General features: G+C 54.6%; 2 protein-coding genes, 1 long non-coding RNA gene and 1 pseudogene across 5 annotated transcripts; 3 read left to right on the plus strand and 1 right to left on the minus strand.

The window, feature by feature from the left end:
- Positions 1-3752: 3752 nt before the first annotated feature.
- LOC149912026 (uncharacterized) lies at positions 3753-4550 on the minus strand. The gene is made up of 3 exons (XR_016462448.1): positions 4437-4550; positions 3884-3931; positions 3753-3769 (listed from the first exon to the last, which is right to left on the minus strand). It is a non-coding gene; the product is annotated as an uncharacterized LOC149912026 (long non-coding RNA).
- A 2780-nt stretch (positions 4551-7330) lies between these two features.
- On the plus strand, positions 7331-8994 carry LOC149912027 (uncharacterized; annotated as a pseudogene).
- A 198-nt stretch (positions 8995-9192) lies between these two features.
- On the plus strand, positions 9193-14023 carry LOC116243063 (E3 ubiquitin-protein ligase PHF7-like). 3 transcript variants are annotated; one of them, XM_031614171.2, is made up of 12 exons: positions 9193-9517; positions 9626-9762; positions 10024-10660; positions 10765-10880; positions 11194-11285; positions 11377-11475; positions 11730-11854; positions 12049-12211; positions 12303-12409; positions 12628-12741; positions 12895-13013; positions 13179-14023. In XM_031614171.2, the coding sequence occupies exons 4-12, from the start codon at positions 10844-10846 to the stop codon at positions 13919-13921; spliced, it is 1599 nt and encodes a 532-aa protein (XP_031470031.2). In that variant the 5' UTR covers positions 9193-9517; positions 9626-9762; positions 10024-10660; positions 10765-10843; the 3' UTR covers positions 13922-14023. The 3 variants fall into 3 exon arrangements, with proteins under 3 accessions (XP_031470031.2, XP_031470032.2, XP_089988936.1); XM_031614172.2 differs by having other exon boundaries at positions 10406-10660; XM_090132810.1 differs by having other exon boundaries at positions 9193-9762.
- Positions 14024-23490: 9467 nt separating this feature from the next.
- Positions 23491-26854, plus strand: LOC149912028 (uncharacterized). The gene is made up of 3 exons (XM_090132795.1): positions 23491-23746; positions 24080-24156; positions 24280-26854. Exons 1-3 carry the CDS (start codon positions 23566-23568, stop codon positions 24334-24336), a joined length of 315 nt encoding a protein of 104 aa, XP_089988921.1. The 5' UTR covers positions 23491-23565; the 3' UTR covers positions 24337-26854.
- The last annotated feature ends 563 nt before the right edge of the window (positions 26855-27417 follow it).

Below are 27417 nucleotides of genomic sequence, written 5' to 3' on the forward strand. Positions count from 1 at the left end.
TGTCCTGTTCAGTGTATTCACTGACGAGTCGGATGAGGGAATTGGGTGCACCCTCAGGAAGTTTGCAGATGACACCAAGTTAGGAGGAAGCGTCCCACAGACGGACTGAGATAGGCTGAATCACTGGGCTGACTGCAACTGCATGAGCTTTAAGAACGTCAAGAGCTGAGTGCTGCTTTTCGGCTACAGAACCCCCAGCCATCGTCACTACAGGCTTGGAGCAGAGCGGCTGTAAGGCTGCACGGACGAAAAGGGTCTGGGGTGCTGGTGACAGCCGGCAGTGCCCTCCAGTCGCTGTGATTTGCCAGTGGCCCCAGGGGTTCTAAATTGCTAGCGGTTGTCCTTGTCCCATCAACTGCAGCCCAGCCCAGCCCAGCCGCTCCCTACAAGAAGACATGGCGGCCCTGGAGTGTATCCACAGAGGGGCACCAAAGCTGGGAGGGGTCTGGAGCGCAAGACTTAACGGGGAGTGGGAGAGGGAGCTGGGATGGTTCCGTGTAGAGAAGAGGAGGCTCAGGGCAGACCTTATCGCTCCGTCCAGCTACCTGGAGGGAGGTTACAGTGAGATGGGACCTCTTCTCCCAGGTAAATAGCAATAGGACTACAGGGAATGGCCTCACATTGCACCATGGGAGGTTCAGATTGGATATTAAGAAAAGTTTCTCCCAGAAGGGGTGGCGAGGCATTGGCACAGGCTGCCCAGGGAAGCGGTGGAGTCTCTGGAGGTGCGTAAGGAAAGGGTAGCTGTGGTACTTCAGGACAGGGTTTGTTGGGCAGTGTTGGTGGCAGGTGGATGGTTAGACTGGATGAGCTTTCCAACCTTAATGATTCCGTGATTCTCCTCTCAGTACCTTACGTTCGCAGAAGTAGCACTAAATATACTGTGGATCTTTCTAAAGTGCAGAAAGTTACAGTGAGATGCGTCTGTTCCATAATGTTCTTTTATTGGCTCTGGAGCATCATTCTCCAATTGATGTGGATCCAGGGTGTCCCTTAAGGAGAACTGCATAGACAGGAAGAGCAGTTGCTTAATCTGACACTGCATGGACAACGTGACTGCCCATCTCCCCAGCCCTGTCTGCTTAATGCCACCTGGCACTTGCCTTGCTTTTCCTTACATCAGACTTCTCTTCTAAAGTCTGCACTGAATGTTTCAGGTCCTTTGTAGCAGCTGCCACCTGCTCTCCTCAGAGAACACGGGTGCAGAAGGGTTTCTCTTACGTTTAAACAAAGAACAGTAAGCGTAACAAAGCGTAACACAGGTTACCAAGAAATAGAACGTACTCCTCAGCTGTATGCCTCCACTGAAGTTCACCTTCCCAAAAGATAACTATACAAGAAATATGTCACGTACATAGATAGGAAATGATAAATATTAATATGAAAGGCATATTAATTAAACAGTAAGCTGACTAAGGACACAGTGAGACAAACTGCTAAGGAGAGACAAACATTAGCTCCCTGAAACTCAAAGAACAGCACTCATTAAAAGGGCTATAAATGATCAGAGATTAAGGGGAGAGGAAATTGGGATAACAATAGAAACTGCAAAGGTTGAGACCGGCAGCTGGAAAGGTGGCTTCCAACGTGGTCAGCCTAATCAGGACAGGTGGAAATACCTGTAAAATGAGGGCAGTTACATGCACAGAATGAGAGAGTGTTTTAAGTGCAAGAACAGTGGAAGATTGGTATTTCTTTCCATACAGTGAATATCCATCCTGAAAGGTCACATTTTCTCATAATAGAAATTCCACTTATTGTGTGCATGTTTCACTGACAGGATTGAACCAGGGCAGCTCATGAGGAGGTGCTGAGTGTTTGAAAAACACTGAAGATGACTTCAGGTTTTCAAGCAGAGCTCCACCATGTGAACACAAGCAGCCGGTGCCATCTCGAGAGGCCCTGGTGTTCCTGAGGTACCTGCCTGGGACTAAAAGTTGTCAGAGAGAACCTGCAGGAGACCAGAGCCCTTTGGGACTGCAGATGGAGCCTGGAAGGAGAGCCCCAAGGGACCTAATTGCTAGCATTTGTCTGTCCCTGTAGCTGCAGCCCAGCCCGGCACTAAATCCTCCCCCCCCACAATAAGACAGTGGATCGTTGGGGATGATCCACAGTTGAAGTGGCCACTGGAATCCAAGAAACTCTTCCTGGTTCTTAGTAGATATCCAGATATCCACAAAACATCCTGGATTATCTGTGGCAAACTCAGACTGAAAGAGTCGAGTGCAGGTCATGCCAAGTAACTGTGGTAGAATCCATTATTTGGGGAGAACATCTCCTTTCAGCTAGGGAAGTTAAGTGGAACAGTGTGAAAAGATCCATCCGGCCAATCCTCTGAGTAAGGGAAAATCAAATGTATTGTGCTATAGTGGCAGAAGGCAAACATTATTGGACTGTGCCTCAATTTACTAAAAGCTGTCTAATCCACTTAACCCATGAGCAAAAACAAATGGTCTAAGCGGAGTGAAGGACACTGATTTGTGGCATAACATGAGGAAGACAGTAGATTGCTGATGTAAGAACTGTCATGCTTGTGCCCTGACCAGTGCTGATTATGCTGGAGTAAAAGCCTCAGGCCAGCACCAGTGTGCCGAAGGCCCATGGGAATGACTGCAGATTGCCTTTGCAGAACTTCAGCCCACGACAGCTCAGAGCAACAAATGCATCTTGGTATTAGTAGTTCCTTTTTGCAACGGGGCAATAGCCATTTATCCCTTCACAAAGGCCAGTGCTGAGAAACCAAAGGCTCTACAATATCATTCATATAACTCTATGTGTAGAGAAAATGGCTTTGATCCAAAAAGCTAATAGTATAGACAGATAACAGAAAAGGCAGAATACCAGAAGGCATGCCACAACAGCAAAATGACACATCAGTGACAATGAGCTTGTGTTTCTCTGTTTATTTCAAATATGTTTTTTTCTCTCTTCTGCATTGATTGCCACATTGTAGAAAGGATTGAAGGGAATAAAAAGCTAAATATATTAGAATTATTCGGGAAGAAAATGAATGTAAGCAACCTCAAAAAACACTTTTTTATTTTTCGCATAAGCGTGACTTAGTAAAAGGTGCTCCTTTTCTGTAGGTATGAAACAACGGATACACCAGGAAATTTTGGCTGACCTGCCCAGATCACAGCCTTTAAAGGGATCATTAATTGCAATGGAGAAAGATTTTGGTGGGCTACATCAAGGGGAAAATGAAAAAGCTTTGTCAGGATTATAAAGCACCAGGACTACAGCACCCTCTTATGACTTCAATTTAAATGGACTGGGTGCCCTGCCACTGGCTGGGAGGGCGGGTAGAAGGCAAGGCCAAGTGAGGAAGAATTGAAGGAAGAATGGAGGGAGGGATGGAGGGAAGAAGAGATGGAGGGAGAGGGAAGCAGAGGGCAGGGGCTGCAGCTGCCCCACAGGGAGAGTGCAGGAGGGACAGAATGCATCCAAACCTTATGATCGCTTTATTTGGTCTGTATGGCACCAGAACCCTTTGTGTTCTTTGTGTGACCTTATGGGGTCCTTATGGTACCACGACGATCACCTGCACCTTACAGGGACGGCACTCTTCTTCTTGGATCCTTTTTGATCTCCTCCACACCTCCCAATCCAGAGGGATTTGGGGTCCCCCCACAGCCCAGGACCCTGCAGGATACAGGGGTCCCCCAGTGTCACTCACCTTGATAGGAAGATTCACAATCACGGGATCTGGAAGCGCCAGCAGCACAGGGGGATGGGAAAGGGAATTCCGCTTTCCTCGTAGCAACTTAAGCTGCAGTGGGAGAAATGAGGAGATCCCAGTGGGCACCAGAACCTCCTCAAAAACCACTGAGGACCTGGGGCTCCCCAAATGGGAGGCACCTCCTGAGGGCACCGTAGTACTCACTCCTAAATCAAAAGCTCCGCTTGCTCCCACCTCGAAGTCATCCAGGAGCTGAGGAAGGAGGATGAGGGACAGTTTGGGTTGGAGTTAATAGGAAAGCATATGGCAGAGGGTGATGCCTTCGCAACAACCCCATATGGCCTCCCCTTGGTCTTAAAGGGAAAATCCCTACTGGTTCCCACAGACCCAATTGCTTCCACATGTCATCTGGAGTCCCTGGAATGTGGGGATCGGCTGGGGGTGGAGACCAGAAGATGGAGATCCAAAGAAGGAAACAAGGGGACCCAAGAAGGGGGGCCGAGAGGATCCAAGGAGAGGGGACAGAGGGGACCTAAAGAGGAAACCCCAAGAGAAGAAACCAAGAAGACCCAAAGAAAGGGAATCAATAGGACTCACAAAGAGGAAACCAAGTGAACCCAGGGACCCAAAGAGAAGGAACCAAAGGAACCCAGAGAGGAAACCAAGGGGACAGAGGGGACGCAAAGAGCAGGAAGCAAGGGAACCCAAGGAGAAAGTGGTTGCGAGCCAGCCCGTTACCAAGAACCTGTCTGCACACCCTAGCCTGTGCCTGGAGGCACATGGAGGCGAGGAGCAGGAGCACGATGACAGCAACTGCTTTCATCTTCCACTGTACGCTGGGAGCTGGGTGAGGCTGCAAGAAGCCAGGGATGCATTTATTCTCTTGGGACCCCCCCTCACGTTCCAAAATGCCCCTGGGCTTGGCAGAGTCCCCTGGCACAGGCTGAGCCTGGCAGGTAGGAGCCAGCCCCTACCTTGGCTACAGGGCATGGGAAGGAGCCAGGGATCAGGGGAAGAGCACTAAGTGCTGGGAACCCAATGGCACCGAGCCCCAAAGGGGGGAATCCTAATATCATGCAAGAATCCTAGAGTCCTATTGTCCTAGAATCACAGAAGAACTGAAGTTGGAGAAGATCTCTAAGAACATCAAGCCCAACCAAGGATGTGCCATGCCATTGTCCCCGCACCTACTCCCCAGCACCACAAGCCCGGGGCCCAGCAGGGTGACATGATGCAGATATGGTGACATGTCACAGGTTGTGGGTTTAGTGGTGGAATTGGCAGCACTGAGTTAATGGTTGGATGACCTGAGAGGTCTTTTCCAAGTTAAAAGAAGCCATGATTCCATGCTCAGCTGCTGGCTGAGCAGCCTGAGAACCTCGGACCCCATCACACTTTACGTTTCAGCATTGTACAGTTACAAAGAACTTAGTATTTCTTTTTAGGTATCATCAAACCAGCAAAGAGGGTTTTCCTGAGTGGAACCTTTAATGTGAAGTTACTACCAAGTATCACCCACCTGCTTTGCCTTTATCTTAAAAACAGTCTTCACCTCACCTAAGTGTGATGTCAGTCTGTATTTAAATACAGCAAATAACGCAGCACTGATAAGCTCCCTGACAAATGCTGCAGAGCAGAAGCAGCCCAAAGGAAACTCTTCCAGCTGATTGCTCTCTGGGCAATTTCCAAAGCAGACATTCAAGTGATCTTTTCAGAGCACAGCAGCTCTCTTATTTATGGCAAACGTCCCATAAGGCTGTGACCATCCTGCCAGACATAACACTTAAAATTAGCACACCGCTTTTCCTTGAGGAACCGTTGAGCCATTTACAGTTTTAAGCCATTTATCAGTGTTTTATTATTTCTTTTCATCTGGATAAAACAAGAGTCACTTTCTTGAAGCCATGACAGGAGGCTGGATCATCACGGGAACAAAACCAGTAGGACACCTTTTGTCCTGCTGAAACTCAGACACACAGCCCAGTGACTCCAAACCCCAACACAAATTTTTGATTGCCTGACTGCATGTCCTAAGGACAAATTGTCCTCATGGACAGAGGCAGCACTACTGCCATTTCAGATACATGATGCAGATTTCTGGATGTAACGTGGTGACTCCTAATGTTGGTTATGTAAAGAGAGCAGAAAATACATGACTGTCTCCTGATGAGACTGTAGGGGTCTTGTCACACCCAAGTGATTCCTTGACTTTACAGTTCTACGATACTGTGATTCTGTGGTTCTATGATTCCATGATTTGTTCATTCTGTGACTCTAAGACCCCACGATTCTGAGATTTCAAAGATCTAAAAGTCATGGTCTTTGGGTTTTGCAGCAATAAATGACAAGGAAACCCAGCTGCCACTGCCAGATTTTTATTCACTTCTGATCTCCTGCTTGGCAACAAGGGCGCTGAGTGGACACTGCCAGGGACGCGTGTCTTTGTTGCCCTGTATTCTGATGTCCCTGTCACCCACCTGCTTCTATGTGTCCCCCTGTCCTCATGTCGCAAAGATGTCCCCATATCACCATGATGTCCCCACTGTCCATGTCCCCACTGGCCTCTCACTTCTCAGTGTCCCCAGATGTCATGTTCCTAGGGCCCCAAGGGATCGGTCTCTCACCTTGGTGCCTCACAGGACTTGAGAGGACTCTGGCATACCTACTTGGACAAATCCTTGATATAGGGACAGCAAGTACCAGATGCTTGATTTGGTGGCTTTGGGGCTCGGTGCCATTGGGTTCCCAGCACTCAGTGCCTGTCCCCTGATCCACGGCTCCTTCCCATGCCCTGGGGCCAAAGTATGAGCTGGCTGCAAACCAGGCTCAGCCTGTGCCAGGGGACTCTGCCAAGCCCAGGGGCATTTGGGAAGTTATTCAAAAGTTAATTAACTATGGCTGAAAAAAGGACCTGGGCTCGTGGTGGTTAGCCTTGCTCCCAACTCCTCTTCTCGAGTCCCCTCATCTCGCCTTACCTCCTGTCTTGTCTTGCCTTTTGTTTCGCCCCTTCTGGTGTCCCCTTCTGTCCTCCCCTCATCACATCTCACCTTTCATCTTGCCCTATCTGGTGTCCCCTTCTGAAATCCCTGTCTGGTGTCATCTCATCTCACTTCTTATTGACCCCCTTCTGGTGTCCTATTCCGGCACCCCCTTCTCCCATTGCCTTCTCATCTCCCTTTGTCTCATTTAGCCTTTTGTCTCACCTCTTTTGCTATCCTCTTCTGGCCTCCCCTTACCTCGTCTCGCTTCTTGTCTTGCCCCTTCTGGCTTTTTTTGTATTCCAGCAATACCAGAAGACATTCATTTTGTATTTTTTGTCACTGATGACACACTCCCTGGAGGTTCTCTCAGTCAGAAGGCAGTATCCAGAGATGCTGGAGGAATACGCTCTGAGGCACGTGATTTGATGTCCAGGAGCTGACCTTGATGCCCCTTGTCTCGTCTGAAGCTTCTCTCCTCCTACCCTGTGGGTTTTGTGACCCAGCAGGGACACACACACAGCAGCAGTGGGAACCCAGAGTCCTTTCAGAGGAGATCCAATTCTGTCATGGCCTACTAACGGGGCAAAAAAGGTGACTCTCACATCCAGCGTGTTCTGATGGTAATAATGAAACTTAATGGTACATGATTGCATGACTTGCACAAGGGGCAATGGGAAGGGAAGAGAAAGAAACTGATGGGAGACGCCACAAGGTAATGGAAGAGAAAGGAGACCAGGAGGAGACACCCCATGGGAAGGGAAGGGATGGAAATGGGAGAGATGACATAAGGGAAGGGAAGGCATGGGAAGGAAATTGTGGGGAAATGCTGTATAGGAAGGGAAGGGGACAGGGGAAATCGTGTAAGGGAAGAGAAGGGAATGGGATTGGGACTGGGAGAATTTGCCACATGGGAAGGGAAGGAAACCAGGGTGAGACATTACAAGGAAAGGGGACCAGGGGGAAACACTGGAACGAAAGGGAAGGTGACCAGTATGAGATGCCGCGAGGGAAGAGAAGGAAAGGAAACCGGGATGAGATGATGCAAGGGAAGGGAAGGAGACCAAAGGGAGATGTGGGAAGGGGACTGGGGGGAAACGCCGCAAGGGAGGGGAAGGGAAGGAAACTGGTGGGAGATGCTGCAAGGTAACGGCAGGGGACGGGAACGGGGCAGGGGAGAGACGCCGCAAGGGAGCTGAAGGGAAGGGGAGCGAGAAGAGAGCCGGCGGCGCCGGCGCTGACCAATGAGAGGGAGGCCGAGGGCGCGGCGGTGCCGGCGCTGACCAATGAGAGGCCGGGCCTTCGCCGTCGCCCCGCGCTGATGGCCGCCGGCTCAGCCTGCGTGCCACCGTTCCCCACGGCTGAAGCAGCGGCCGGGCGAGGCTCAGAGCTGGCGGGCCTCTGCCCGGAGGGACCGCGTGCAGCACGGCAGGGTTTGTCTGCTCAGTGTGCGAGGTCGGGAAAACTCGCAGGCTGTGGCTCCAGGGCGGGCAGAGGAAGTCACAGCGCCGGTGACAGCCGGGCTGCTGGAACCCGCGTGCTGTCACGCTGCATTTCCATGAGGACGGCGGGCCCTCCCCGAGGAGCCGAGGGCAGCTTTGCTGCTGTGTTCGTTACCCGATGAAGCCCATTGCAGGGGGGCTGGGCAGGCAGTCTTGCTAAAGAGGCCCGTGCTACAGCAGGATTGACAGCACGACTCCTTTCGTTCCCCTTGAGCCCTGGCCAGGCTGCGGGGAGAAAGCCACGAGGAGAAAGAGGGCAGCGGCTGTTCCCCCGGACTGCTCTGTACATTGATTTATTCCGTGCTAGAAAGGCTGGAGCTGCTTGCAGCAGCTCTGGATGCCTCACCCGTGGGATGGATGCATTGCTGTGCAACTTCCCCATGGCTGGGAGAGGTTCTCCTGATCCTCATTGCAAATGGGGCTCCCCAGTGACTGTGGGTCTGGGTGATGGTAAAGAACTGGGGCAATTGGTGATGCACCTGAGCTCATGTGGCAGTGAGGGATCAGGAGGGGGCAGAAAGGTGGACCCCGGGGGTCAGAACGAGGGAGGCACAGACAGGAGGGATGGAAGAGGACTACAGTGATCAGAATGGGGGAACTGGAAGGGGAATAAAGGGGAGGGGAGGCGCAACCCTGGGGGTCACACAGAGGGACGGGGGAGGTTGTGGGCGACCAGTGGCAGGGGGAGGGGAGGAGGGCAGTGAAACACACGGGGTGGGGGAGGCGGGGAGACACAGGGCAGCCGCCCCCGCCGAGCGGAAGCCCCGAGCGGCACAGAGACCCCACGGGGCCAACGCGGAGCGGCACGCGGCCCCCAACCCCCTTCACCCCGGCCCCCGCCCCGGTGCCCCCCCGAACGCCCACCCGTCGAAGCCGAGGCGGCGCTCGGAGCCCCGCGGTGCCCCGCACCACTTCCGCACGGCCGCCTCCCGCTCGGGTCGCGGGGCTGATGACGTCACTCGGCGGGGACGGCGCAGGCGCCGCGGCAACGGAGCGGCGCAGGCGCGCTGAGGTGCCGTCGCTCCGGCGACGCCGTCGCGCATGCGCCGTCGCCGCGGGGCCGGCTTCGCGCGCTGCGATGAGGGAGGGCGCGCCGTCGCCACGGCAACGCGGCCTGCACGCACGGCCTGAAGCCGGAGTGGGGCTGGAGGGACGGCGGGGGGCGAAGATGAGTGGGGGGGAACGGAGAGCCCTCAGGGATCTCCTGCGGAGCTGGGGGAGGGGAAGGGGGAAGGCAGAGCTCCGGGGATGGCGGCCCGGAGGGAGTGGGGCTGTGGGGTGGGAGATCCGCAGGGAGACGCAGTGGAACGCTGGGATCCGGGCATGTGGTGTTGGTGACTAAGTGCTTGTTTTTTCCTGTAAGTCAGGAGCCCCTTCTTTTTCTTGACTGTATTTTGTATTGCTTTTCACTTGTAGTTTTCCTGTTTTTTAACCCCCTCTGCCCATTGTTGTGTCCTTCTCTGCAGCCCTGGATTCCACTCTGAGCAGATTCCTGACCTAACCCAGGGCAGCTCTGTCTTTGACATTTGCAGCATGAGCTCCCTCTGCAAAATGTACTTCAGGGAGCTCCCAAACCCTCTGCTGACCGTATGAGAAGTTCTCAGTAAGTACAAGACAATGAAAGCATTTACCCCTTTCCTGGTACAGCATGTCACGTACACATACATCTGCACACCTTTTCTGGTCTTCATTCTGTTTAATTTGGGCTTTTTATAGAGATCCAAAGGGTGAATGGTTATTTTGACATCATCTTCCAGTGGCTAGAATAGCCAGGACTTAGAAAAATACAGCACCTCCCCCAGATCTGCAATGGCTGTGCTGCTGCCTGCTGATCCTCCCTCTTATCTGTGGTTTTCCTTTACAGGACGCAGTTCTTTATTATGGCCAAGTCCCTGTCTTCTCCTTCTACAAAGCTGCTCACACTGGAGGAGGCACAGGCACTGAGGGACGTGGGCAGGTGGGGGGGTGAGGGGTGGGACTTGGTGATCTTAGAGGTCTTTGCCAACATAGGGATTCTGTGATTCTGTGAATCGAGTCACTAATTGGAACGAGAGGTAATCAGCAGCAAACAACCAAAAAGTAAAGCCTCGAGAGCATCATGGAAACACGGAAACACTTGACTGAGATACTAATGGAGCCACAGGCCTGGTGGGGCCAGGAGGGTGGATGCGTCGCCCAGTGCCTTCAGTGGCACCAACACGCCGGGTTCCACTCTGTGCTCACTGCTGTTACTCTCCCCTCTCCAGCATGCGTGCTGTGTGGCCGAGTGGATGATGACTCGAGCACCCAACACACCGGGTTCCAGCGGGGCTGCGTCCGGCACCGGGCCCCTCACCCTGCGCTGGCTGCAAGAGCCACCGCCCTCCTGCCTGGGTGCCCTCATCCCCTGTGAGGTGTGATGGCTTCACAGAGGGTGGCACGGAACGGCCACTGTGACACACGGGGTGTGAAACAGAGCTAAGGCTGCGGGGCTCAGGCTGAGCTCAGTGCGACCTGGTGAGGTGAGCAGGGAGGAAGGGGCTGCCTTAGGCTGCCGAGTGAGGAGAATTCCCCAGCGCTCAGGGGCCTGAGCTGAGAACTCAGCCTCGTCCCGCTTCTCCCATAGTTTGGCACATGGAGGACGAAGCCCAGAACTGCTGGGACAGAGACTCTGTGAGTGCTGGTCATCAACACACACAGTGTCCATGGAGACACAGGAGGCTACTGGCTCAAGGGAGCAGGGTGAGAGACCTGCACGCAGCTCCCCATCGCCGGGCAGAGGGGTGCTGGGGGTCTGCCTGCTGCAGAGGGGGAGGCGGGGGCACGCAGGGGCTCCCCAGCTGCCACGGGCAGAGCTCCTCTGCTCCTTGGCCGGGGGGGCCGCGGTTGAGATGTGGCTGCCTGCTGGCACCACTGGGCCTGCAGTGCCCCTTCCCCTCCACGGCCTCTGGCCCTGCCCCTCAGCTGGCATGGCCGGCACAGAGCTGCCCCTGTGCTGCCCCTGGGGACACCTGGCGCCGCAAGGCGCTCACTGCTGTTACTCTCCCCTCTCCAGCATGCGTGCTCTGCGGCCGAGTGGATGAAGACTCGAGCATCCTTGGGCACAAAGCAGAGAACGGTGGATTCTATTTCCATACTTTTTGTGTGGTGAGTTCCCACGTGGCTCCAGACGCCTTCCTCCAACCAGTGATTCCCTCCTTTCTGCCCTAACAAGAGCATGCTCGTTTCTCTTGCACAGCTATTTGCCAATGGTCTTTATGAACGTGTGGAAGGCAGTATAAAGACAGGCTTTTGCACAGAAGATCTGGTACGCACAATGAGGCAGGCAGAGCAGACGGTGAGCACCGGACCAGAACAGGGAGCTTTGTGATGGGAGAGCCATGGAGAGCTTAGCCTGGTCCAAAGAAAGCAATCCCAGCCCTTTCAACTAGCTTCAAGAGAAATTCCTGCTCTTGCAGAGGAGCCCTGTTCACCAGGCAGCTCTGCAGAGTGCCACCCAGCCCTGCCCGCATCCTGTGCCCTGCCCAGAGGTGCGGGCTCTGCTGCGTAGGCCCTGGGGCTGCTGCTGATGGGGGCTGCTCTGCTTTCCAGCTCTGCTTCGTTTGTGGCAATTGGGGGGCCAGCATCACCTGTGCAGATCCGGGATGTGACCGCAGCTTCCATCTCCCCTGCGCCTTGGAGGGTGAATGCATCACCCAGTACATTAGAGAGTTCAGGTAAGGGCTGCCAGGTGTCGCCTGCAGGCCTCCAACCTCTGCTGTCAGCAGCAGCCGAAGAAGCGAGGGAACGCGCTGTGACACTCCCAGCAGCCTGACAGAGCCAGAGCCAAGGCCTGGGGCTCTTCCCTGTGCCCTCCTCTGCCCTCCTCGCAGCACTTCTCACCGTGCCCATCCCTCCCATCTTCCCCCAGGTCCTTCTGCTGGGAGCACCGCCCACATCAGGCAGTGGAGGCAACACCAACGCAGGACGCAACCTGCATCGTCTGCATGGACCCTGTGGGGGACGGCAGGTCATACAGCACCATGGTATGCCCAGCCTGCCAACATGCCTGGTTCCACCGGCTCTGCATCCAGGTAGGAGCCCTCCCCTCACCCTGCAAGCACCGCAGGTGCTCAGCAGCACCAGGCCCGGATCACACTCATACTGCTTGTGTTTCTGCTGCAGGAACAGGCTCTGCGTGCAGGGATTTATTGCTTCCAGTGCCCCCTCTGCAGAGACCGGGTCGGGTTTATCAGAGACTTGGTCTTTATGGGGATCCGCATCCCATTCAGGTTGGTGTTTTCCAGTCAGCTCTTGAGATGTGAGGGCACAAGAGCTGTCCTTTGCAAGGGACTGCCCCGGCAGGCCTGGCCCTTTACAGCCATCAACATGGGCCTCAGCACCATTGGGAAGCTGGAACAGGAGACAGGGTGGAGGGGGAGGGATTCCATGGATTACTTTTAGTCCTGGGGCAGCGGGTGCTCATCACATTCCCTCCCTTCTCTGGCAGAAGACCAACATGGGAGGACGAGAACACCTATGCATCACTACTAGAGAGGCACAGGAGATGCGATGCCAGCGACTGCCATTACCCACAGGGCAGGGAGCAGGCAGAGGGAGAGGGGTGAGTTACTTCAGCAGCCCTCTGAGGGGCTCTGCATGGGATCGCAGCCTCGCCACAGCCTGGGGCAGCACAGACTGAGCACCAGAGCCATGCCAGGCCCTCCCTGGCTCGGGTCGCTTTGTCCTCATGGCCGCAACCGCTTGGTTTCCCCAGGCCCTGGCAGCTGCTCCTCTGCAGCTCCTGTGCTGCGCAAGGCACTCATCGGTGCTGTTCCAACTTGAGTCAGAGCACAGCCAGCTGGGAATGCAATGCCTGTGCTGGAGAGGGCACCGGTAAGAGGCAAACAGCCGCGGGCTGCTGGGCTGGGGCCAGGCGAGGCCTGGCAGCGGCTGCTCGGAGCGGCCTTGCTCAAATCCCTCTAGCCCTGGACAGATGGGAGCCAGTTCCAGCCCATGGCTGAAATTCCACCCTGCTCACCTTCCTGCCTCCCCTTACAGCCTCCAGCACCAACTCAGGTCTTGCTGGATACGGCACTACCAGCCAGCACGGACCGGGGCCATCCCGAGGCTCCGCAACACCAGAGAGGAGCAGCTCCAGCACCACCAGCCAGGCACCATCGGGGCCAGCTAACTGTTCCCGCGTGCCTGAGAGCAGCGGCCTGTCCAGGCAGCGTGGGACAGGCCAGAGGAGAATCCGCCCACGTCTACGCCGGGATGCAAATAGCTTTAATGAGCCCCGAGGACACTGTGGGGGCAGCCGTGCTGCAGCGCTGATTGCTGAGAGCAGCGCCCTAAACTCTGCCAGCCAGGGGACACCAGAGTCCTCAAGGAACTCCCCTGCTGTCGGCTACAACCTCCGGTGCAGACAGGGTGAGCGGGCCCGGGCACGAAGCCGCTCTCCATTGCAGCGCCGGGCCCCAAATTCTCCGAGCCAGCCCCGAACACGCCGTGGGAGCAGGCAGGCACCAACCCCAAGCGCTGAGAGCTGCACCAACAGATGCACCAGACCGGGAGCACTACGGTCCTCGAGGGTTTCCACAGCAGCTGATGGAAGCCGGTCTAGGCAGCCAGGGCGAGCCCGGACTCGAAGCTGCTCCCCTCTTGAACCTCGGGCTGCAGAGACCAACAGCCAGCCCCGAAGATGCCGCAGGAGCCGGTCCAGGCGGCGAGGGCCAGCCCAGGGGCGAAGCCGCTCCCGAGTTCCACGTCGGGCACAGAAAACCGACCGACGGCCCCACTGATGTTGCGGGAGCAGCCGTGTGCAAGCTCCACTTGCTGTGCAAAGTCATCAGAGACCATCACAATAAAACTGAGAGTTCCATCATGCCACTGTCAGTTTTGTTCTTCTCTGCCTTTCCCGAGGTGGGCAGCTGTAGGGGCTGCAACCGTGGGGACCCCTTCCCCCCAGCACCCAACCCACTCCTCCCTCCCTGCGGCCTGGTTCAGGCTGAGCTGGGTTCTGGTCCCGACTCCAGCGGGGCGCAACGTTTCCAACACGCAGCGGGGCGGAGGCCAGGCTGGCAGCTGCAGCCCCGTTCTGGGGATGTTTCTGTCATCTTGGGCACGTCACTGTGTTTGGGACATGCAGGCAGCCCTGGGGCTGCTGCCGGCTGTGGGGTGGGCCAGCACCTGTCTTTCCTCCTGCATTCGGGCTGTGCCTCAGGGTCTGCTGCCACTGCTCGTGACGTCCACCCTATATTTACTTGGTCCAATTGTCTAGAGAAATAGCCCGCTGGTCTCTTCCTGGATGCAGTGTGTTCTGCCAACTCTCCCAGTGCAAAGTGACGTCTTTCATGCCCATACAACTCAAAAGGCTTTTCCAGACTGGGCAGTCCTGGAGCAGGGGTAGACATCAGAGCTGCTCTCCATTGAATAAAGGCTGTTTGGCATTCTGGGTTCCAGCCCAAAATTTCTCCTTCTCCTTTCACAGCTTCACAATCCACAATCCTCGATCAATCCACAGTTTGGTATCCATAATCTACAGCATCCTGCTGTACGTAGGGAAGCTCGCATTTCCTGTTTTGACTTTGGCTCCGGTATTTGACGTACGGCCTGAGCTGGATTCTGGTCTCGACTCCAGCATGGACATGGTAATCTTAGAGGTCTTTACCAACCATGACTCTGATTCTAATGGCAGTGCAGGACTGCACCTGACAGCAGAATGCGGTGCTGAGGGGGCTCTGCTGATACACTCTGGTCCTGTCTTTGCCATTCTGAGGACTGCGTGCTGCTCCCGGTTCCCTGACTGCCCGTAACTGCCTCCAAAATCCCACAATCTCCCTCTCATTGCCTCTAAATTGCCCCAAACAACCCCTAAAATGCCACCGATTTGCCTCAGAAATTCCCCAAACCACCCCAGATTGCCTCAAACCGCCCCTGATCTCCCGCTGCCCATGGGACTCTGCCCACATCAGGAGGGGCCCCAAGACACCGCCCTGCAGCCAACCTCAGTGCCGGAACAAATCCCTGCCTGGCTGTCACCCATACCGCACACAATCATAAGTGAAATCAAAACATTTGCTTCTATTGCGGCCCCCAGGAAGTGTTCATGTTCCTCGTAGAGGAGAGCGCGGTAGGAGGGAACAGGATCTCCATGCCCCATATTCCCATGTTCCCCCCTACACCCCCATAGCCTCCTCCATGTTCCCTTGTGTGAGAAAAGCTCAGAATCCGTAATTTTTGATCAGGCAAAGATCTCGGTGAAGCAGCAAAGATTTTTTCTTCACTATTGTAATAGTGGGCACACTCCCCTTGTGGCAAGGAGAAAACGCGCACTTGATCAGCAAACCACTGCTCCTTACACAAGTCTCCTCTCGTGGCCGGTAATTACCCTCCTGTTCCTCCACTGGCCAAGTACTGCAGACTCACAATCTATGCGACACATTTGCTAATCCATTTTTCCACGTGAGGTTTATCACCGACCTGTGGTTTTTCAGATCATTTTGTACGTTTTGATGGACACAGGAAGGCAATACTTCTTGAAGCTGTCGTACCTGTCTCATCTTATTGCAGGCTTTCCTTACACTGCTCTGTACTTCTGTCCGGTTTCTCACTACTAACAGAAGCCGTGTCTAAGAAAGAAGAAACCCATAACAGGAAATGTCTTAAGACCCAGTTCCTGATTTATGACACTTATGACGCTGATGGCACTGTGCCTCACACCACATTTTTGCACCGTTCCTGCCTGGTCTGACAGGCAAGCTTTTCAACAAACTGTGGCACGTGTGAGGTAGCCTGTCCCTCAGCAGCTGTCCCTGCATTAAATCCTGTTGGTGTGGTACTGCCTTCTGTGCACCGTTTTTGTAGCAGTCTGTACCTGCTGCTCTGTTACTTGTAGCAGCCCCACACAGACGGACTTGCTGACAAGCCAGGCACGACAGACAGCTGCTTAACTTTGTCTGTGTCTACAGCAGCTATTTCAAATGCCAATCGATACCCCTTGGGATCCTTGAAATACCCCCTTCTGAGGTAATTGATGCCAAGCATACAGGGAGCCCCCAGGCCAGTCACAATGGGGTGTTCTTGCCAGTCTTTACCAGTGAGGCTTATTTCAGCCTCCAACACAGGACATTTTTGGGAACCGCCAGTCGCCCCAGGAATATGAATTGATTCTGTCCCTTCGTGACTCGAGGGCATTAGAGTGCACTGCACGCCAGTGCCCACGAGCGCCTCGTATTTCTGTGGTTCTGATGTGCCACGCTATCGAATCCACTCAGTCCAGTATATTCTGTTGCCCCTTCCCCCTCCTGGCTGGGGACGGGGCCCTTATGTTTGTTAACTCTATCTTTCTTCTTCCTTGACTCACGATCAGTATCCTTAGAGTTTTTGCCGTGTCCTGCAGCAACTGGAGCACTCACCTTTTTGGAGGAGTTCACCTTGGTGGTTGGTCTGTCTGGTAATTCTTTTACCCATGCTCATTGTGCCATGACACACTGCGAGGCTGTGTGGTGGTTCCAGCACACTGTAGCTTCCCCATGGAAAGCACGTGGTAGCTCCCCCAGGCAGCTCAGTGCCAGAGCAGCCGGCAGCCGACATGGTGCTGGCAGTATGGGGGGAGCTGCAGGAGGATGAGCTACAGCCGGGCTTCTGGCAACAGGCAGACACCTTCTGCTGGCACACGGAGGAGGGGGTCTTTTTGTGGCGGATGAAGTCAGTACTCTTTCTCACTGTGTTTGCTGGTCGAACCCGATCTTCACACACGTTCAGTTATCTCCTTGCCTTGATTGCACAATATCTGCTTTCACAAAATACGCTGATTCCAGCAGAAGTTCCTTACCTGCCTGGCATAAGGAGTTCGATATTTCATTGTTAGCTCCTTGGTACAGAGGCACAGATTCTTCCTGTTTTCTAAACAAAGTACACAGCTATTCGTCAGTGAGCATCACCAAGCTTCATATCACTGTAATTTGCATCACTATGAATACGTTCCGAGTGCACCATGGAGGTGCTGTGTGGGACTGCAGGTGAGAAGTGGTTGTAAAAGGTGTTGCGGTGTCGCTGTGCCACGTTGCTCTGTGGTTGCCCTGCCGTGCTGTGGCTGTACCGTGGAGGTGCTGCGCAGTGCTACCGGGACACGGTGGCTGCAACACAGCGCTGTGAGGCGTTCCCAGCACCACTCCATGTCCCACAGGAGCATGGGGCACTGATGCAGGAGTGCTTCGGGCATGAGGCAATGGTGCTGCAGCTGTAGACGGAGTGGCTGCAAGAGGAGAAGCACTGCATCCACCAGCCATGGGCCTCCTGGGTGCCCTGGTTGTGCTGTCTCTGCCCACAGTGGTTGGAGGAGACGCGGGAGCTCGGAACAGAACGAGCTGCATTTTTGCACCATTCCTGCCAAGTCTGGCAGGAAAGCTTTTCAGCATACTGCAGCACACGTGATGTGGACTTTCCCCCAGCAGCTGTCCCTGCACTAAATGCAATGGAACTGGGCTGGCATTAGCATTTCTGGGAAGTGCGGGGCTCCATTCCAGGAAAGCAAAGGAAGCGTAAGCAGAGGGTTGACTAGGGGAGCTGGATGTACTTCCATTTTCAGTTCTGGAGCGTCGGCCAACACAGGAAGGTCATAGAATCATAGAATGTCTTGGGTCGGAAGGGGTGTCAAAGAGCCGGCGGAGCCGCGGGGCTCCATGCGGGGAAAGCGCCGCTCCGCCGCCCCGCATCCCCGCCGCCGCCCGCCCCGTGCCTCGGGGACGCCGGGCGGTCAGGGGAAGGCGGCGCGGAGGCCGGTCCGTCCGCCGGAGTCGCCGTTCGGACGGGAGCCGGTTGGGAACGCGGTCATTTCTCTGGTTGTCGCTCTTGCGTTCATTGATTAAATGTTTAACGTTCGTTTCTTCTGCCCGCGGTCGTTTCTGCAGCTCCAGGAACCCACCGCGTCCAGTGCCCACCGCTGGGGAAGGACGGGGCGGCGCAAACGGCCGTGTCGTAGGACTGCGACCGCCGGCCCCGTTCCTCCCCCGCTTCCCCTCCCCTCCTCAGCACTGCGTGGGAAACGATTGGGGTGGGATTCTGGGAGAGCTGGGGCGGCTCAGCCTGCAGAAGAGGAGGCGCGGGGGGATCCCGGGCACGGCCATCAGTCCCTGCAGGGAGGTGCGGAGAGCACGGAGCCGGGCTGCGCCCGGCGGTGCCCAGCAGCAGGACCGGAGGCTCACGCTGCGGCACAGCGGGTTCCCCGCAGAGCTGCCACTGCCGCGCTGCTTCCCCCTGCTTGCGCTAGGAGGCTGCACAGCCCGTGCAGGCGGTGCGCACCCAGAGGTGCCCGCACGTCCCACGCAGCACATCCAGCAGCTGGGGGACGTTGGGGTGGTTGCAGCGAGACGAGAGCTGCAGCTCCTCCGGCTCAGGTTTCCCTGTATGTCACCACTGAGCCCCCAGCTCGGGTCAGCGCCGTTGGATATTTTCGCCGATGATCACGGTGCAGGAGATGAGTGCATCCTCGTGAAATCCAACGGGCATCCTAAGGCACGAGGTGCTGCTGGCACTCCTGAGGTTTTTAAGGGGCAGCGGGGAAAACTGGGGGGCTCAGGGCAGTAGCTGGGGGCTCTTGAAGGGACTTTGAGGTGCTGTGGGTTCAGAATTGCGTTTTTTCCTCATGTTTCACACAGCAGGTGGCAGTTTGGCTCAGCACCTCGAGGTGGCAGCAGGACCCCCAGCAACAGAAACGTCCGCTGCCCAGAGCCCCGTGTCTGGCTGTGGGAAAGATGGAGGGTGGAATAAACGTAGAACGTGCACAGGAGGTTACCACATCAAATTGAGAGTTGGCACCAAGCTTCCCCCAGCAGCTCTTTGCAGGCAGCTCAGTCATCGTGTTTTATTCTCTGCTCACCTCGGTCCCAAAGCATTATCCACATCTGCCAGGAGGTGTTACCTCTGACCTTGTCACTGGGCAGTGCTTCAGGAGCACCAAGTTGCCCCTGTGGCAACTCCTCATTCACATCGCTGCGTTAGCACTCAAATGTTATTCTCATTAAACTACTTTCTCTCTTTCCTCCTCCAAGTAAAGTATTTGTCAGACTAGAGAAATAGAAGGCTGAATCTGGGACAGCCACCGTCTGCAGAATAGTCTGGCACAAGGAAACAATGCTGCAGGCCGAGAGAGGTCTGTGCCAAGGAGCACATCTGCAAGCCACAAGAGAAATATCACCCTGCAGCCCTACTCCTCTGAAACAGAAGGGAACACCTCAGAAAGACAGAGCACACTTCAAAAGCTCAAAATCCAACACGTCAAGCTGGCAAGAGAGGACTCAGAACTGCCATCCTTTACGCTTCCCTCCACATGGGGTCCGTCACGCAGAGCTGAGTTGGAACTTACTGGCACTGGCAGGGCCCTTCCTTGCAGCACTCCTGATATTTAGGATTAAAATCATAAAGAAATCATGACAGAAGTTCTCTGTGAAAACTACACGTAACGTTGTTCCTTCTACAAGGGAACAAGCCCAGTACATGCTAGTAAAAAGTCCTGCATCAAAAAGAAACAAAGATGGCACGGCAGGAGAGAAACAGGTAGTGTGTGTGTTTAAAGGCATTTCAGAGCCTAATGGTTCTTGCTACAGCACACCTGACTCATGTTAAAAGCTGATCAGTCACAACATTACCTGTTTCCATCAGCTGCCATCATCCAGAACAGCCAGACTTCTGAGGTTCTGGCCCAAACATTCTTTTTGCTCAGCACTTTATTCCTGCAAAAGAGATTTGATCACGGCACGTGCATCGGTCTTCAAACACCCCATCCTAGCAGCAAGGAGCAAGGAGTGGCACTAATACTTCTTCACCGGTGGGAATCTCAACAGAAGGTGTTGTGCTGAAGGTGTGAGGTGAAGGGAGCATCCCTATCAAGATATAAGCCTTAGTATGGAAGGTTTAGTTATGGCCTGCTGCCTAGAAGAAAAAAAAGTGACTGTTACCTTGTACTTTTTTCGTTTTGTCTCTTTCATCACGAAGATCTGAGGATGACCAAAGCCTGTTGAGGTGAGCTTTGCTGAACCCATATTGTGGCCACCCATATATTGTGGCTTAGAGGTATGACACCAGCACATGGAGTAGGAGAGCTCTGTAAGCTAAGTGCCAAGGGTAGAAGAAGGGGGACTGTTTAAATTCATGACCTCCCGTAAACTGATAGTCATTGACTTCCTGTCACACCCTGCTCCTGTAAAGCAGGATAACAAGGATTTAATGATGTTTACAAATGGGGTAGACATTGCTGTATACAACCAAGCACACACGGCTGAGCGCACTCTCCTGTCTCTATCCCCATTCTAGAAATACCCAGAAGAGCTCTGTGTTCTCCTGCTTTCAGTTACGTACATGAACTATTTTCAAATGCATGTTGTTATAGGCTGGCACAAGCTTTAGTGCCCAAAGCCACAGCTTGAGAGGCCAACACCAGCCCTGGGCCTAAAAACGCAGCCAGAGAGACCGGCACTGGCCCCAGGACTGAAGCCACAGCCAGGGATGCTGACAGCAGCCATGGGGCTGAAAGCCACAGCTACAGCCTGGGAGGCCGGCATCGGCCCTGGGGCCTAAAGCCACAGTGAGAGGCCAGCACCGGCCCTGGGGCATACAGATGTGCATTCCTATTGCTGCTACTGGTTCCCTGGGACTCCATCGACCACGGTGAGGCCACACTGGTCTTTACTGGCTTTTATTGGGCTGCACAAGAGTCATCCTCACTTCTCCGTTATTTTACTTCACATAACCCCACTGGGAGACCCTGGTGTTGGTTTCCTAAAATTTGGGTCTGGGAGGCGTCCGTTTCCTTCCCTTACGATGAAAGCACAGAAGCGATGCGGGCACTCGCTGAGGTCACAGTCGGTGCCAGGGTGGGAGCGTTTGTGCCACAGCTGGTGAGCAGAGCTGGTGCTCTGGTGAGCGTGCTGCACGCAGAGACTGAGCTCTGTGCTTTTCTTGAGAGAGATCACCCTGTGAGAGCCCACTGGAAGCAGCGCTGCGGCGTGTGTGTGAGCTGGGCACAGCTCGGGCTGAGCAGTGACCAGGTGAGCTGGGTTTGGTGCTGGCTGGTTGCCGGGAGGTGTCTCAGCAGAAAAGCTGGGCTGGGGAGGAGTTCCCAGCTCCAGCGGTGCCCCTCAGCACGGCTGTTTCCAGGAGAAGTGCGTTCTTGTTGAGATTCCATCCCACAATTCGATGAGGGCGCTGACATGTCATTACTGCCTTGGAAATCCACTGCTGGGCCCCCACCTTCGTGTCAGACATTGAAAAGGAAGGAGAGTGCAGACTGCACAGAGCGCAACTCGTGCCTCACTGCCCCACGGATGGCTGGGTGCAGAGCTATTGAGGGGATGGAGAAGAGCACTTGCTGACACAAGCCATGGCAGTCAGAGCTGGAGCTAGCGTTGGCAGCTCTTGCAGCCAGCTGATGTCCAGACATTGCCCTCCTCAAGGGACTGAATAGCATGGCAGAAGAAAGCTGGGAAAATGCTTCTTCCTCATGGTCTTTCCCTTGTTGATAATTTCTGCAGGGTTCCTGCCCAAAAGGAGATTTCAGAGATCGAGGCAGTCTCAGGAAGACTGAAGCCAGCTCTTTCCAAGAGCAGAGAAGTTCCTGTGGAGAGAGCCCTCGGAACTTCAGCTTCCTCTGAGACAGCGTCATGTCTCAGCAAGGGGACGACCGCAGTTCCAATTGCTGCTCTGTGAGAGGAACGGTATGGCTGGGTTTCTTCTGCTTGGTTCTTCTTCCTTTTTCTCATTTCTAAGGGAAGGGATGGAGCAGGGGCAGCCCTACTGGTCCTTTGTGACCTCAGGAACCAGTTGGATTCTGTGCTGGCTGCTGACAGCCTGGGCTAATGGCACGGCCATGACTCAGGCTGTATTTTCCCTTAGTGATAAATAACGTCCCAGCACTCTGATATCCCATCTCTGGCACGATCTGGAACGTCTCTGCAAACCTTGGCTGCCCATTCCCACCAACGTTTCTTCCTTTCTCTCTTCAGAAGCAGAGCGGCGCGTTTTCCCGTGTTTGGGATCAGCAGCCAGCAGGCTGCCAGAGACCCAACAGCGCCTTGCAGCGCACAGAGGGACGCGATGGGGACGGGCCGTCCTTACTGCCACGCAAAAGTGAGTTTCGTCAGTCCTCTGTCATGAAGTATGTAGGAATGAATGTTGAGTATTACTGCTGGGCAGGTGCAGTGCTGCAGGGGATGTCAAGTAACCACTGTCAAAGCATTAAGAGATGCCAGCAGTGGGAGTGGAGGGCAGTAGTGAGACAGATGCCTGTGTATCAACGATGGTGCTTTAAGTGGAGTGAATTCCTTTTAGGGCCAAAAAATACCTTCCTCAACTTCTGCACCTTCTCTTTGCTGGTGCACCTTTGCTCTGCAGAACGCAGAGCTGTCAGGCAGACCGGGGTTCCTCCGCTGCCATCTGAGCAGGAGTGAGAGCAGTAATGCTTGGTGTAAGTGCATTGCAGTTTAAACATCATTTTCTGTTCTGGCTGTAGAACGGTGTCTTTTGGTTTTTGGGGGGTGGACATGGGCTAACAGGACAACGCTGCTCCTGGTGTCTGTGAAATCAGCACACGATCTGTTGTTCTAGGGACAGAGCCTGCGCGTCCGTGGAATGGTGCTGGGCATGGGGGGAAACGGAAAGCCTCTGCAGGTAAGAAGCTCTTGTGAGCTGTGGTGTGGGTACCTGCCTCTAAACAGGGCTGCACGAGGGGCAGCGTGTGATGGAGGAGAGAAGAAAGGGCACTGCAGTTCTGTGCTGACTGCAGAAGTGGCACAAGGCTGTAGCAGCAGAAGGGCCAATTGAAGAAACTACACTTGAGGACCAGAAGTTTGTGGCTGACTGTGCTGAAGTCTTTCTCCAAGGAGATGCTCTTCATGTCTTCCTTGTTTTCTTTCTGTCAGAAGCTGATGCCAGTGGCCTTCCTCTGAAGCGCAGCCATGTGGAAAGGCAGAGGAGGAGCACCGAGTGTGACATGGCACCCAAGAGAGGTATACAGACACACAACAGGCATTGGGGTTTGGTGCACTGGCTTTCTAGTTAGGCTTTCTGTCTGTCCCTTCCTGGGACTGTTGTCGTTGCGTGTTGGTTGTGGTCCTAATCACAGTTAGCATTCCTGCACTGATTAGAAATGTGAACCCACAGTTCACCCGGGATCCTAAGATCCATGACCGTGAACACTCCAGATGAGATGTCCTAGCATTGTGGCCCATTTTGCAGATGAAAGTAGCGTTGGGCTCTTGCTAAATCTTGTTGCTTCTCCTTTCTAACAAAGATTGGTGCTGAGCCAAATGGCAATATCTGTGTGAAAGTGGTGCAGCAGGTGTGTTCTGAGAGAGCTTGTCACCAAACAGCAGCTGAAGCTCCTCTCCAGGCTGGAGGGCTTCCCAGAAGAGCAGGTCCCAGCACAGGGGGAAGACCTTCCCCTGCCATGTGCCCCCACTCCGACTCCAAGGCCCAGGCTGAATGTAAATGCAAGGGCTTGGAAGAAGGGAGACCAACAGCAGCGCAGCTGCCTGCCAAAAAGAGAGCGAGGGGTCAGAGCGGAGACAGCGTGCCGGCTCCAGCAGCACAGCCTGGGCCTGCCACAGCGCGGAGCTCCAGGCAAAGAGGTGAGCAGGTGCTGTGGTACCGCCGTGCTGAGCTGCTTCCCTTTCCAAGCACCCTGAGTTTGCTTAGGGTTTGCTTTGCTTTTTCTTCCTCTGAAGAGGGGAAATGGTTGAAGGCTACCAAGCCCAAAGGCAGTGAGGCGCCAGAATGCGCAAGCCCGTCTCTTTCCGTTGGCTCCATGGTGGTCTTCTGCACGGCCCATGGAAATGTCATTCACTGAGAGGCTTCCCAGTCCCATTTCCTTTGTCTTTTTTCTGCCAGCTACTTTTATGGTGCCCATGTTTCTGCAGTTTTGCTGTTAACAAAACAAGTTCATCTTTTTTCTTGCCTTATAGCAAGAAGACAGCGACGAAAAGAGAGAAGCATGGAACTGAAGAAGGCTTCTCTGAGAGCTGCTGCTGCACGTGCAGAGGTGAGTCCTTGGTGAATACAGACACGGCTCTTGTTGTTCTCAGGGCCTCTGTCTGTCAGACATGAAGGAGATTTCCCGAGGGAAATGGTGTCCTATTTCTACACTCGCTTTGTTTCTTTCCAGTCCTCCGCATTGAACAGCCTTGTGGAGATGATGCAGAAGCTGCAGCTGAAGGACTGAGAGGAAGAGCATCAGAAGGCAGCGGCTGCAGTGCACGGCGTTACAGGGCAGCATTCTGAGTGCTGCCCAACTCGGCTCTCCAACTTTGGATGTAATCAATAAAAAGAGTAACAATTAGAGATTGACAAGGAGCACACAGCCCGATTTGCCCAGCGGCACTCAGTGAGCTGCTGCACCACCTCCTTGTTATTCGTCTCGCGGCGCTCGCTCAGAACTCCACAGCTCCATCAGCAAATGCTGCTGTCTACTGATGCAGCGGAGGCAGCAGTCCTTTGCACTGCCCACAGTCAGACTGTCTGCAGAGCACGTGCAAAGAGCTGCGAGTAACAAAGCCTGGCCACGAGCGTGCTAAGTGAGAGAACAATGCCATAGAGATTGCTGAGTTTCCCAGGGCAGCACCGAATGTTTTTTGCTTTTACGATGAGTGTATAATGAGCAAAGTTCACCAAAAGGACAGTGTTTTCTCAAAAAATGACAGACTGTTGGTCCAGAGCAGCATCTTTGCAGCTTAGGACCACCAAGCTGCCGTCCCGGCACTGTTCTGCTTACAGACAGCACTGCAGGTTCTCCTGATGTGTCACTCAGAAGGCGTCCCTCTGTCGTGCAGCCCTCGCCAGTGCCTGCCAGCCTGTCCCTGTTTTGGCTGGGATGGAGCTGTTTCCTTTGGAGCGCCTGGTATGACGCTGTGTCCTGGTTCTATCGGTGCCATCCTGCAGGCTGTTGTGCAAAGCGCAGAGCTGCAGAGCTGTGCTTCCTGGCCCTGTGCTCTCCAGCACTCTCGTGTGAGTTCCACCCCTCCCAGGAATCTCCTGTTCCCAGGAACCTCCGCTGCTCCCTTGCACACATCTGCGTGCAAACTCCATCCACGTGCATGCAAATGTGTGCAAAACCTCTCCTATGAGGAAAGGTTGAGGGAACTGGAATTGTTTAGCTTGGAGAAGACAAGGCTCTGGGGAGACCTCACTGTGGCCTTCCAATACCTGAAGGGAGTTATAAACAGGAGGGGGAACAGCTGTTTATGAGGTTGGATAGTGATAGGACAAGGGGAATGGTTTTAAACTGAGACAGCGGAGGTTTAGGTTAGATATTTGGAGGAAGTTTTTCACCCAGAGGGTGGTGAGGCACTGGAACAGGTTGCCAAGGAGGTTGTGGATGCCCCATCCCTGAAGAAATTCAAGGCCAGGCTGGATGTGGCTCTGGGCAGCCTGGTCTGGTGGTTGGCGAGACTGCACATAGCAGGGGGTTGGAACAAGATCATCACTGTGGTCCTTTTCAACCCAGACATTCTATGATTCTATGATCTCTGCACACCCCTGTTTGCACACGTACCTGCACTCACAGCTCTATGACCAAATGCCACTCCCACAACACAGCCAACACGCAGACGGTGGGAAATGTCAGGAGGAAAGATGCCCCGTTACGCTCCTTCATTCTCCTCTCTTTAATGAAGGCACTGGGGCACAGCTGTAGCCCCATCCTGAGATGAGGGTTGCTGCGGGATTCCTGATTTGGACGCTGCAGGGTTAACCTGGAGCACAGTCTGAGGGACACTCTTCATGTGCTCTGCAGATGGAAGATGTGCCAGGAGCAAAGAAAAGACTTCCACAGGCAGCGCAGGGATGGCGTTCCTGGGCCGGGTGGAGACATACAGAGCAGTGCCCGCTGCCCTGGGATCTGCAGCACTGCAGAAGGGCTCAGGGTGCAGCACTGTGGCACAATACAGTGAGGACGCCAGGTTCAGCAGCGCCAGGTGGGCTGTGGGGGTCCTGGAACGGTGATGGGGGTCCAGTCAGAAACTGTGGGGATCTGTGAGATCCAAGGGGGTCCTGGAATGGGTAAGGGAGGTCCGAAGGAGGAAACAGGGAGGGGATAAGGAGGAAGCCCAGAGCAGGGATAAGGGTTGTTGATGGGAACTGTGGGTCGCTGTGAGGTCCTGGGCTGGATGTGAGGGAGGAGTACCAGGTCTGAGGAGGTCCTTAATGAGCTATGGAGATCTGTGGGGGGTTGTATGAATATACATGTGGGGGACATGGGATGGATGTGGAAACAGAGCCTGCAGGAGCAGAATGCTCTTCAGGAGAAGGCAAGACATGCGCTGCAGGTGGGACACTGGCATATGGGGAGTTATGGGGACATAGAGGGAAGGGGGGGGAAGTGAGGAGTGGTTTGAGGCAAAAAGGTGGGGCGGTGTTGGAATGCCTTTATTTCTTCCTGAGATGGGACTGGGGATCCCTGTGGCCCAAAGGTGGGGCCACGAGCCATGACCCCACATGAGCCAAACCCCAAGACGACCACATAACTCTGTATGTGCGTGACCCCATGGCTGCACGTGACCCACAGCCCTGTGTGAACCATACCCCCACACGACCCTGGCACTCCCTGACCCTGCCTGCCCCCAACACGCTGCGACCCACTGCCATGTGGCCCCAGAACTCTGGGATCCCTGCCCCCACCTCACCCCCACCATATAACACTCTGAGACCCGTAACTCCCTATCACCCAACCTGACCCTACCATCCCTTCTGAGCCCATTGCTGTGACCCAGAACCCCATCTGACCACGCAGTGCCATCTGACCCTACATCACCCCATAACTCTGTGACCTGCAGGACCCCCATGTGACCCACCACCCCCTGTGCTAACCCCATGTGGCCATAGAACCATCTGTGTGTGGGGGAAAGGCATCTTCTCCTCGGGGTTGGACTGCCCCAGAGCTGCCCCAAAGGCGACATGGGGTGGGCTGCAGCCGTTTCTCTCAGTTTGGAGAGATGGGAACTGTCCAAAAGAGCCAGAAGGAGGACATGAATGCTTCTGCAGGGAAACACCTGTCACAAGGTTTGGTGACAAAGCGATCCCACCGAGACTGAGGAAGGGGCTGGAGCTTGGGTGCTGCGGTGCTGCGTGGCAATGAAGGAGACTTGAACCAGGGATGGAGCTGGGATGGACTGCAGGAAATCAACTCCTTAATGGCGACAGTGGGAGAAGAAATCCAAGTCAGCTGCAGAAGGAACAGCAGACCTCCTTTCAAAAAGGCGTCCCAGACTGGGGACGTTGGAGCAGTTGGGACAGTGGTAAAGAAATG

Source organism: Phasianus colchicus, unplaced genomic scaffold, assembly GCF_987193195.1.
Source record: "Phasianus colchicus unplaced genomic scaffold, bPhaCol1.hap1.1 HAP1_SCAFFOLD_44, whole genome shotgun sequence".
NCBI classification, from domain to species: Eukaryota; Metazoa; Chordata; class Aves; order Galliformes; family Phasianidae; genus Phasianus; species Phasianus colchicus.

Coding starts and splice junctions, on each gene's coding strand:
- LOC149912028 (XM_090132795.1), top strand. CDS start 23,566: ATGTGCCCCCACTCCGACTCCAAGGCCCAGGCTGAATGTAAATGCAAG. Junction 23,747..24,079: donor GCGGAGCTCCAGGCAAAGAG/GTGAGCAGGTGC, acceptor CTTGCCTTATAG/CAAGAAGACAGCGACGAAAA. Junction 24,157..24,279: donor CTGCTGCTGCACGTGCAGAG/GTGAGTCCTTGG, acceptor GTTTCTTTCCAG/TCCTCCGCATTGAACAGCCT.
- LOC116243063 (XM_090132810.1), top strand. CDS start 10,844: ATGGAGACACAGGAGGCTACTGGCTCAAGGGAGCAGG. Junction 10,881..11,193: donor TACTGGCTCAAGGGAGCAGG/GTGAGAGACCTG, acceptor TCCCCTCTCCAG/CATGCGTGCTCTGCGGCCGA. Junction 12,212..12,302: donor TCCACCGGCTCTGCATCCAG/GTAGGAGCCCTC, acceptor TTTCTGCTGCAG/GAACAGGCTCTGCGTGCAGG.